At 32.3% G+C, this 12662-nt stretch overlaps 1 protein-coding gene across 1 annotated transcript; it reads left to right on the forward strand.

Moving 5' to 3' along the window:
* The first annotated feature begins 369 nt into the window (after positions 1–369).
* On the forward strand, positions 370–8468 carry LOC134259835 (zinc finger MYND domain-containing protein 19-like). Its single transcript, XM_062742433.1, has 7 exons — positions 370–387; positions 507–566; positions 1929–2035; positions 4825–5026; positions 5495–5564; positions 5768–5867; positions 6129–8468. The coding sequence occupies exons 1-7, from the start codon at positions 370–372 to the stop codon at positions 6232–6234; spliced, it is 663 nt and encodes a 220-aa protein (XP_062598417.1). The 3' UTR covers positions 6235–8468.
* Positions 8469–12662: the final 4194 nt, after the last annotated feature.

The raw sequence follows: 12662 nt of genomic DNA on the forward strand, positions 1-12662 counted from the left end.
AGTTATCTCTTACTTCACATCATCACCAATCTTTTTCAACCAATGACCTTGTTTAAAATATATACGCATGTATTACAGCAATTACCATTTTTTCAGCTGTCAAAATCATATCGACTTTTGCGGGATATAAAACGAAAGTAGAATGGTAGATGAATACCGATCCTGATCAGAATTAAGACGAAGAAAAACAGAAATAAAAAAAATCAGGCAGGGGTATAAAATCGGGGCGGGTGGGGATGAGAATCTAGAAATATTTTTATTATGGCCTAACAGAGAAAAGAATTTAGACGTTTGTAAAGGAAATATTGTTTTCTTTATATCTGTAACGTTTAAAATTATTCATTTTAGGTTTTTAACTTATAAAAGTTTATGGGTTGCGAAGCAAAGGTGACCCCCCCCCCCCCCCAAAAAAAAAAAAAAAAAAAAAAAAAAAACTGAAGAAGTTTAACTATCAAGACTTCTAAGTATGTTCTTTTAAAACAATTTTTACTTTCTGATTCTTGCAGGTAAAATTTGCCCTTCTTGATGAAAGAGATATTGGTCTCATCAACCAGTATGCATTTGAGGTAATATTTTATCAATAATACCACCTTTTTAGTTTGAAAGGGTTGGGGGAAGAGGATTGATTTTTTTCTTTGATAAAATAAGGCTAAGATATTGTACTGTAAGTTTAAAGTCCCTGTTTGAACAGATAGATTGTTCAGTTTTATATCAAAGATTTAAATCCAGAACAGATAGCAGTATTTGTTGCTAAGACATGTAGGATCTAATCGATGCAGTTCTTGAATCAGCTAGCAAATTGTTCATACTTGGGCACTTGACAAAATTAATTTAATTTTTGTTGCTAAATAGTCAGGCATGTTTAGTAAATTATTACTGTAAAAGTAGAAATATTCGTTTGGGATTTAATTTAGTAATTAAAAATTATTAATGAAATTAAATCCCACATGATATTTATGTGACTGTATATATAATAGGGTTACTCTCGAAACACTGAAATTTAATGCCCATGAAATTTTCCAAAACTTAATTTTTCCCCCTCAGAAATTTGTGCTTCTATAGTATTCACTACCTTGAAGATTTAAAGGATAAAGATTTTACAGTTGGGACCATTTAGAGAGAAAAGATGACATGTTTTTGAATGTATAACATTATTTTTCCCACATTGTATGGCAGACATAAGAGACCCTGTTTTCAATGTCTGTCTGTGTGTCCATGCAGTAGAAGTTACTTTTCCACCCAAAAAAACCTCAGAACTGTTATTTCAATTTTTTGAAAAACTATATAAAATGATGAATCTAAGTATATTTTTATATATTTCAAAATTTCATATCCTCCAGAACCACTGAGCCAATTCAACCGAATTTGTCTCAAAGCATCTTAAGATTGAAGAGTATACAAATGAAGGTCACATCTGCTTTCTAGGGGGAGATGATTAAGAATTGGTGAAAACTTAATTGTAAATCTTCTCTATAACCCTTAGGCTAAAAAGGTTTAATCTTGTATGAAAGCTTCATTACATAGTATAGATTTGAGTCTGTTCAAATTTTGACCCCTGGGGTAGTTTGGGACTGTAATAAAATTAAATAATTTAAAGTCTGTAGATGATCATTAGTTTTCATGACATCTAATTTTTCATGAGAAAGATAATTACTATTTTAAATCGAGGCGAAATTTTCAGTAATTCTAAGTTATTGTTGTATATATTTGCTAATAAAAACATGTGCAAGGATAAGATTTTTGTGAGCAGAGTGTCCAGGGTAATTATGTGAAAATTAAGTTCTGGGAAAGTAAAAGTTATTTACAGTAGTTTTTGAAAACTGATGTTCAGCTATTAGCAGAATTTAAAGTAAAATTCACAAACTTGTACACATGAGTAAAAAAATATTATTGAATGTTTAAAGTAATTTATTTTTTTCATTTTTCAGGCCAGAGTAGAAGTTGATCCAGATGGCAATGGTGCCAATATCTTTGCTTACACATACAATTTATTGAATGGGAAGGAATCAGGCCAATTTCTGCATGATTTCTTATGGTAATATGTTTTATATTTAAAAAAAAATCTCTTAATAAGACAGTACTGATTTGGAATAAATATTTTCCCCAAAGCATTCATTGGTTTTTCAAACAAGGTTTGCTAATTGTTTCAAATTAAGAAGTTTTCAATGGAGATAAAGGAAAAAAAAGCAAGATTGCCATTAAAAATAATACCTTTTTAGCTGTTAAACAGTCCTGCAGTGTGATATTCAGGTGACTGTTGAAGGCCTTGGGCCTCTTAATTAAGCATATATAGATATATTATATAAGAAGATTATTTTCGTAATTTTCATTGGCTGAAAGAACGTCACGTGATTTTCCTCCTTTTATGATGTCGACGCGAAAGCACGTCCACGGAAAATGATATCGCATGCCACCTTTCAGTTGCACCAAAGTTACGTAGAACGTGAAGTCATAATATAAGAGGCGTGTTTTAACCATTGTGACATAATGACAGCCGAGTCTGTTCAGTTAGGACTGTGTCATTGCATTCACTTTGACTGATTATTTAATATAACTATTATGGACTTCAGTGAATGGTCAATATGTGGTTATAAGGACTTGTGGCAATATTGATATTGACCTCAAGTACAGAAAATGATAGTGACCTTGCAGGCTCGGTCACTATCACTTTCTGTGTCTTCAGTCAATATCAATTGCCATGAGTCCTTATAACCACATATCGACCTACACTGAAGTCCATAATTGTATGATATGTTCATATATAACAGGGCTTTACGCAAAACAAAATGAATCATTGTTAATACATGTATGTACCATTGTACATGGATGTAATGAGGTATTGGACTCTGCTGTTAGATAACACTGTCTCTACTAAATGTAAATGGATAGAGTATATTACATCAGTAGCACAAGTTCCTTCTTCCTTGATATAATCTTCTTTGTACACAGTCATAGTGTGTGTACATATATAGGATGTTCGGTGCCTTACAGATAATGAAGACAAATCAGGGAAATTTTATTTTGCAAAAGCCCAGATGAGTTTTACAGATACCAGCATCATTTTAAGAAAGTTCATATGTAATAAAGAGATATAAACAAGGCAGTAGCTTAAGTAAATAACGAAGTGGTCACTAAATCTGAAATATTTTAAGAAAAAAAAGGCAAAATATTAATTGAAAACAGTTTTTTATTATGGCAAAATATTAATTGAAAACAGTTTGTTTATTATGGCAAAATATTAATTGAAAACAGTTTGTTTATTATGACTTGCTCTTGTTTAGACAATAATATTAATGTTCTTTTAAAATAAGAAAAATGTAGCTGGTTACTATAAATGGGTAAAAAGTCTGTATTAACAGCTTTTCATTTGAGAGTTGCACAGTTGTCACATCCTAATTTAGTATATACTCAAGAAATAGCTTATTTAGGAAAGAAGATCTACTTCCTATCATCTGACACTGTTTATTGTTTCTAAACAAAGAATATGACAATAACCATCTAAAACAGTGAGACTGATTGATCTAGTGGTGTTTGTGCAGCAGTTTGTTCATAAGCTGTATATAGAAAACACTTTGTTTTAATCAATTAAGATTATTGGAGACACTCCTGTGTAGGATCAATAGGCATTTAGCCTTCTCTTCCTCCGTATGTTAGAGTGGATTGTCATAGATCAATCGAGATAATGGCCCTGGCTTGAGAGATTGTTAATTAAATTGCTGTTTACTTGTGAGTGCTGGCTCAGTGGTTAAATTTCCATTTGCTGTTAAAATATCTTTGATAATGATCAGTAGACATGATACAAAGTAGTTATGTTGTGGGTGTAACCTGGTTTTGATTACAGAAATAATCTTTTTGAAAATCATGACATCAAACATTAATTACCTCCCCATGAGAAATATGGCACACATTTGATGAAATGTGAGTTCAAATCCCTCATGAAAACAAGATGTGTTTGTGAAACACTAATGCCTATGGCAACATAATAAGCAGACTGAAAGGTTAAACTCTCTCAAATACATTCAAATATGTTGATACTCAAAGTAAGACCTTCTCAAAAGAAATACAGTGTGAAACATGAAAGCTTTAGTGTCACCTTTTCAAAAGTTTTGACCAAGGTTAAAGTTATTTTTATGGTGGGTCAAATTCCAGGGTCAAGGTCAAAGGGCCAAAGTTGTTGGTTTCTTGAGAATGGTCTTGTCACTAGGATTACATTTGTGAAGTTTGAAAGTCCTAGCACCAACCGTTCGAAAGTAAAAGTTTGGTATTTTTGTGTAAAAGTGTGTCAAATTCCAAGGTCAAAAGGTCAGATTTGGTGGTACCCAAAGAAAGGTCTAGTCACAAGGAATATATCTCTGAAATATGAAAGTCATTGCCCCACCCAGTCAAAAGTTATAGGCAAGGTTAAAGTTTTTGTGGATAAACAGACAGACGGACAGAGAGGGCAGAAACTATATACCCCTGAATCTTCAATTACAGGGGCATAAAAATATGTGTACAGTCAAATTCGTTATCTTGAACCTGATGGGACTGGGAAAAAACTTCAAGATATCCAAAGGTTCGAGATATCAAAGGTAAAATACTGAAAGAATATACATTTGGTTGAGACTTCCAAATCACTTCGACATATCCATGGTATTCGAGAGTTCGAGATACTTCGAGAGTTGTAGATACCGAAGTTCAACTGTATTTGTAATTTAGATTTCAGCATTTTCATTTAAATTATGGGTAAATTAATGTGTTGTGAGATGTGTTAAATATATATACTCATTGCCATAGTTATTGCAAAGAAGATTGCATAATTTTGACATTTCTGATATTTTTCAGGGAAAGACATCGAGGAGGCATAGCAGCAGGCTGGAAGGTGGTCCACAAGAATGGGGTGACAGTGGACAATCGCCTGGAGAACCTGATGCTGGTTCCCATGGATACACAACTTGTCTACGAGGACCTCCCCTCTACAAAGAACAGGGAGCACTCATTGTACTGGATGGCAGTTCAACAGCTCCAAGTGGCCCCTATAGAATGTGTGAGTTATTGTACTACATGTAAATCAATACATTTTACCCCATCTCTCTCTGAATGTTACAGACGCATGTTATATATGGGTATATAAGCATGTTTAATGTATTCCTTTGTTATGATTTGATTTGAATAGAATATTTGACCTAATGACCTTGATCTTGAAGTTTTTTGCAGATTTTGAAAACTTTATTCATATCTTTTAAAATTTCAAAACTTTAATTTTTTCTGAATAATGGGCAGACAAGAAAGGATATACAAAGAAGACAGTTACAACATGCCATTATTTATTGCATCCCATCACTATTAAAGACACTGAAAGTGGGGATCCTTGTTCTTTTAATTTGCTTGTGCATATAAAGAGGCTAATTTTTCTTACTAGTTTTAAAATAGTTCACATGGTCCAAATTGTATGGTATTGAGTTATTGTCACAGATATTTGATGTTACTAATTAATGCTTTTTATTTGTTTTAGCACTATCCAACTACACATGTCTACACAAAACAGTTCAGTCCCAATGGAGAAAATATCCATATAGACCATGGTAAATTAGCAATTCAAAGTGAATAACTGATATATATCGTTGGATAGTTTTGTTTTAAAGCATTTAGAACACCATAATTTTGATTTAATATTAAGACTGCTTATTAAAATAAAAAATTTGGAAATAAATGATATAGACTTTGGAATTTAATGTTTGGGTCCAAGATTATGTGTATTATGGAGCATTCTTTTTTTTCGATTCAGATGAAGTCTGTGTTTATTATGAATGTCACTACCCTCCCTGTACAAATATGGAAAAGAGAGTTAAAGAATTTAGTATCTGTGGACGCTGTCAAGAAGTCAGGTCTGTCATATTGGCTCTTTGAAAAATTGCTTAATGAAATTCATGAATGTATAAATGTATAATCATTGGTGCCCGACCTTAAAAGAAAATGTAAGTTTTAATTCATGTCAAAAGTTATTATACAATTTTGCATACTTTGTTGCACAGAAATCATTTTAATTTTGTTGTTTTACAGTAATTTGAAAGTTGGGAATTGTTTGAAATTGATGCAAGGTCTTGATATCACGATGTTAAAGAATTGCTTTTTCATTTAATATTCAGATATTGTGGTGCATATTGCCAACAGAGAGACTGGCCAATACACAAGAAGTTTTGTCAAGAGAGAAAACTCTTTTTCCCCCTGGAAGAAGAAAGTGTTGACAGATAGAGCAAGAATGAGAGAAAGTTCAGATAGTAAAAGATTGAATGAGAGAAAATTTTCAACACAAAGTCTGAAAGAAAGAAAAATCAAGATTATAAAAGATTGAATGAGCATGACTGTATCTGAGTGTGCACCATATAACACTTCAAACTCACATTTCTCAGCTTTGTAAGTTTTCTTAGTATGTTTGAACATACATGTATTATTTTGTTTTTAATTTATTTTTAGAATTTATTTTACTAAACTTTTACATAATGGGATTCTCTACAAAGTAGTTAAAATCAAGTTCAACAAACAAATGAATTATTTCAAAGATTGCTATTAGCATAGACTTTTAAGGAAAATTGTTTGGTAAAAATATTCAATCTAAATATTGAAGTAAAAAATTCTGAGAAAGTTTATTTGGGGATATCTTTGTTTTCTCTGTGTGTCCTGTAAGTCATTGTTTGAGTGGATAATTTTTGTTTTTTCTGTAGCAGAGATAAGCTTTTAGAGTTTTGCGTGTATGTTGTTAGTTTGCAGAGAAGTTGACGTATTTATTCCCTTAGACCATTCCATTGTCATATTGTTATATATTTATTTTTAATTCAGCATGTAGAACAACAGTATTGTATAAAATTTTAAATATGTGCTATCCTAGTCATAAATTCTGTGAAATCATTTATTTTTGTAGGGGCCAGAATTCACATCAGATTTTAATATTTTTAAAATATCTTTTTTGATATTTCTTGGAAGTCTTGAATTCGATTATATATTGTTTTCTAGGATTGGTGATGAAAGCCTCTACAAAGTAAACAATTTTACAGTCACTCCATAGAAAAACACACAAAACAGTGGTTACTGTACAAAGGAGTGCTAGATTTTTGTGTTTTTTTATGAACTTATTTTGTCTTATAGTTTCTCAAAATTTGAATTGTATTGAAAACAATATTTGATAAGGAAAATTAGTTTATGGCTAAATGTTTTCTTTTCATGACTGTTTTTTAACTTTGAACACATTGTCAACTTTTTGATTGAGTGCTTTTAATATGTTACACTTTCTATTTAGCATTTATTCCTACGCATTGAAAAAATTACATACATACATACATACATACATACATGTACTATACTAATACAGTGCCATCTGAAACTAAATTGCTTTTTTTAACCTGTGTGCCACTAATCTTGTCTTAATGAAATACTGTAATGATTTTTACACTAGATTCAAAATCAGCATTGCATGATTTATATTTATAGATTTAAGACCATTCCAAACTGTTTACATTCCCTTTAGATAATCATTTTTTCTATATTTTTATTTGTTGCCAATGAAGTCAATTTCTTCAACAGAAGAAATCTGAAAATTTATATATATATGAATTGACAAAGATACCTTATTTGATTATTTTTGACATTAACAATTTTTTTTCTTAATTAAGCTTAGCTAATTTTCGTAAATGTTTGATATGCATGTATTTTTACTTCTCCGTCCAAAAGTGGTTTTTAGTGTGGACATTTTCTTTTTTTCTGCCATCTAAAGAGAAATAATTCATTTAATAATACAGTGAATTTGCCCAACACACTCTCAGTTAAAGGAAGGATGATACATTCCTCAATAATACATAATTTTTTCCAAGATTTTTTCAAAGAAGTATGTATATTGCTACTTTAATATGTTTACTCACAAAAAAAATTTAGGTACCTAACCAGGCATTTGTGCAAGTTATCAGAGGGTACTGTTTCTTATATGAAAAAATCTATTTGGGATAAAATTTGATATTCCAAAATCAACCTTTTTAGTGCTTCAATTTTTGAAAATGATTAAAAACTTGTTTAGAAACCAGAATGTATTTAGAATTTTGAATATTTATATATCATACATATATATTACAAAATATATAAAACAGATATTTGAGGAAGGTGTCATCTAACCTTAAAAAAGATTTGGAAAGGCATTATCTAATATTTGAATATAAGAAAATTTGGAATAACAAGCATATTTGGCCACTTGTGTCCTAGAATGTCACTAGTATTTTGACACCAAGTCATAGATCTCTAGTCATGATATTTGATTTCGTGTCTATATTGCAGCAAAAAAAGTTATGGGATATGCTTTGCCGTTTCATAATCAACCACTAGCAAGCTTTCCAATTGCCACTGATAAATGTTATGAAAGCTCCCATTGTCATCTCTGCATATCTTAATGAATATTCATGATTTTGTTTTTTTATTTCCCAGCATGCATTATTGTGTTGTGTCACTAATCAAACTAATAATTATTATATATATTTATGATTTGTTTTAATGATTAACAGTGCAATATAGTTATAGTCAAGATATCTACAACATATTTGATTTGTTTGTTTTTACAGTTTGAATAAACTAACCGTTTTACAGGTCCAGTTGCTTTCTGTTTTGAAATTAACATTCCACATGATTGGCGATTCATTCTCTTTACATTATAGAGCAGCATTGTGTTTCTGAGTGTAGTTGCATGCACCCTTTATTAACACAGATGTGGGAAACTACAAGATGTATGTTAAAGGTGGACTACCCAATCAGACAGAACATTCTTAGTTAAAACGACGTTTCATACACCTTTATGCTAATCATTTCCACCATTTTTTTTGTATTGTCATTGTTGTTATATAATATCAAAGAAAAGTCCATTTTTGTTTATGTAAATCTGCCACTGTTAAGAACTTTGCATTCAATGTTTTCAAGAAGCAGGTTTCTGATAGGAAGAGGGATGGGTGGGATGACCATCCAATTCTATGGGCATGAAGGTTAATTGGTTATAAGATGGATTTTGGCATTTTATGATGCGGTATATTTTTTTCACATCTTGGTCTCTCTATTGATTTGAACACTACTTGCACGATGTGAATTGTATTCAATGTATTAAGTGTATTAATATAATTAGTTAACATAAAGTACAGTATATATACTTTCACGTGTTTCCTTTATGAATAAGCTATTATTGAACCGTTGTAAGTTCTATTTTTTCTCTACTTAACATTTTATTAAGGTGTAGTACCCAATAATGTTGTAGTACTACCAAAGAACGGGTAGGGGTTATTTTTCGAAGCATACAGCCAAATTTCGATGTTCCGATAAATTAATCAGAATTGGTAGACCAGTAACAAGGGCCAGGTCATTGTGTTGTAAAACATTCTTTCATTAATACAGAATGCGAATACTATAGCCACAACATATTAAAGTAGAAGCATCCTCTGGAAGTTCCAAATCATGGTCCCTGTGTAAAGGTGGGGTCATGAAAAATAATCAAAATTATACAATACCAACATAGCGAAGATTAAACTTCTGGAATGCAAATCAAATGTATTGGTACCCAAAGTAAGGTCTTCTCACAAGAAATACAGTTGTGAAATATGGAAGTCCTAACACCACCTGATCAATAGTTATGGCCAAGGATAAGTTTCTGAAAGGTAGGCCAAACTCAAGGTCAAAGGGCCAAAGTTTTTGATTTCAAAAGAAAGACCTTGTCACAAGGATCCCGTAAGTGAAGTATGAAAGCCTTTGCCATAATCCTTCAAAAGTTATGGCCAAGGTTAAAGTTTTTTAAAAAGAGGGTCAAACTCCAAGGTCAAAGTTCTTGATATCCAATGAAAGGTCTTGTCACAAGGATTAAATATAAAGTATGAAAGCCCTAACCTTCAAAAGTTATGGTCACGGTCAAAGTTGTTGGTATCCAATGAAAAGTCTTCTCACAAGGATTACAAATGTGATATATGAAAGCCCTTGCCCTTGCCTTTCAAGAGGAATGGCCGAGGTAAAAGGTTTTTTTTAAAGTACGTAAATATCTCAGGTTAAGGTCAAGGTTGTTAGTATCCAATGAAAGGTCTTGTCACAAAGAATGCAAAGTATGAAAGTCCTTGTATTTACCGTTCAAAAGTTATGGCCAAAGTAAAAGTTTGGAATTTTTGTGTAAAAGAAGGGCCAATCTCGAAAGTCAAAAGCTCTTAAGTTTGGTGGTACCCAAAGAAAGGTTTTGTCACAAGGAATACACATGTGAAATAGTAGTATGAAAGTCATAGCTCCAGTAAATCAAAGTTTTGGGCAAGGTTAAAGATTTTGCGGATAAAGAAACAGACAGATTAGACAGACGGACGGAAAGTCGGACACGACAAAAACTATACCCCCGGATCTTCGATTACGGGGGCATAAAAAAGCCAATCCAGATTAGAAGACCATAGAGAGTTAGTTGAGCATTGTGGCTCAAGGACCTTTTGTTAGCTGCATATTTTAAGCCCCATATAATCGAAGATCTGGGGGAATAGGCGCTTTGCTTTGTCGATCCGTTTGTCTGTTTGTCCGCCAAAACCTTTGATTGGTTGGAACTTGGAACTATGGCTTTGATACGAGTATTTGTACATTGTATTCTTTATGGCAAGACCTTTCTTTCTGTACTAAAGCATTTGATCTGTTGGCCTTAGAGTTTGGCCCATTTTACAAATTTTTACCAAACTTTAACATTTGCCATAGTGTTTGAACAGTTTCACACTAAACAGTTGTATTCCTACAGGGATAACTAAATCCTTTCCTGAAGCAGCAGTGCTCATGAAATTAAACTTTGATAAAAAAAAAAGAAAAGAAAGAAATAGCCATGTTTTGAATGATTGGAACTAGGACTTTTACGTGTATTTCTTGTGTCAAGTTATTCCCCCTGGCCCTAGGATCAGGAGAAAGACTTGTAGTCAAATTTTCAATCACCAGTAAAATATTTATTATTAAATATTTACATTTCCAATGCCTTTATCCGAATAAAGTTACATGTTGTATTAAAAAGTACTCTATTTCTACAAAAATCTACTGGTTCATCGATAGGCGCGGTTAAAAAAATCAAGTGCGGGGCGGAACAGAAAGAGACGGAAGCGGGGCTTGTAGCACATGCATTTGCGGAATCAATAGCATATGTAATAAAATTAATAAAATTACTAGTATAAGGAATAGCTGTCAGGTTAAACGTTTTTGCAAATTATCACGCAAGCCAATCGATTTATCAAATGAAAAAAAAAATTAGAGTTATCTCTTAATTGAATTAACATTCGCAGAATTAGAAAAAAGCACATTTGTAACGAAATAAAATTAGAACTAGATACGATCTCGTTGCAAGCAACGAGGGGTCTTCCGTCCGATTCTGAAGTAAAAACGATAAATCTAGCAGAAAAAGTGATAAAAAAAATCGGACATTCGGGGGAGCGAACCCGGGTCGCCCGCGTGACAATCCGACGCACCAACCATTCAGCCATTGAAAACACCGCTTCAAATTTTTAAATACGAAAATCTCGAGATTGCCTTTTTTGATTCTAAAACAAATTACATAGTTTGCATTCGCAAAGAAGTCGCTGTTATGATATTTCATACCAAAGAAAAATATTGGAAAACAAAAAAGTTGAAAAAATGCGGATTTTTAAATTCGCTTCCGGTATCGACCGGAAGCACTGACGGAGATTTGAAAGTATAGGTGCAAAACTACAACATGTCATCTATTAGTCCTGAAAATGACAACATTCTAGCTTTTGTCGTTTTTGAGTTTTTGTGTCGACAAAATGGTCACTAAAAATTCGATTAAAGGGCGATAACTCCCGACCGGAAGTGATTTTTCAAAACTTAAAAAAAATAAATCAAGTTTAGATCATGATACACCATCTCTGAAAATTTCAAATAAATCCGTCCATGCATCTCTGAGAAATCTTCTGCACAAAAATTGTATAGCAAAAAAAAAATAATAACTAGAGCCGAGCTCGTTGCAAAGCAACGAGTAGGTTTTCCGTCCTGTTTGACCGGAAGTAGCTTTCATTTTTAACAAAAATGAGAAATAACGCCTAAAAATGGTTTGAATCCTCTAAAGCTATGCTAATTAATGCAAAAATATGCAATTTTTCGCTACTTCCAGTTTAACCGGAAGTGATGACGACGGACGGAAAATTAATTTTTATGCTCCTAGAGACATATGTTACCCAAAAACTTGACAAGAACGGCAAAAATACGCGTTTTTGGCTACATCCGGTTTGACCGGAAGTGACGACGCCGGACGTATTTTGACGACACGAATAGATTAAGCTTGACATTTTAAACAACTTTGCTTCCTTGACGTATTACAAATTCTCAATACTTTTTGAGATATCAATTAAAAACTTTTGGCCCCTCTAGATCCCTTATTTCAGGGGTAAGCCCTTTTTTCGAGATATCAATTGAAAGATCTTAGAATTCTTCACAACTTTTGTTCTATATGTCTTAAAAAAATAATTACAAGTAAAATGATATAATAGAAGTAGTGTTAGAAATTTTGAAACGCTCAATATGACTTTTTTCAGTCCATACCGAGCGTTAACGAGCAGTACTTCCGGTGAAAGTTAACAACACAATGCAAATCTACATATGTTGCTCTATCTTCTTGAAAAGGTTTCATCTTCCTGTGATGAGTG

This window comes from Saccostrea cucullata, unplaced genomic scaffold (assembly GCF_032062105.1).
Source record: "Saccostrea cucullata isolate Sc308-1 unplaced genomic scaffold, CSIRO_AGI_Scuc_v1 ctg12877, whole genome shotgun sequence".
In the NCBI taxonomy this organism is placed as follows: Eukaryota; Metazoa; Mollusca; class Bivalvia; order Ostreida; family Ostreidae; genus Saccostrea; species Saccostrea cuccullata.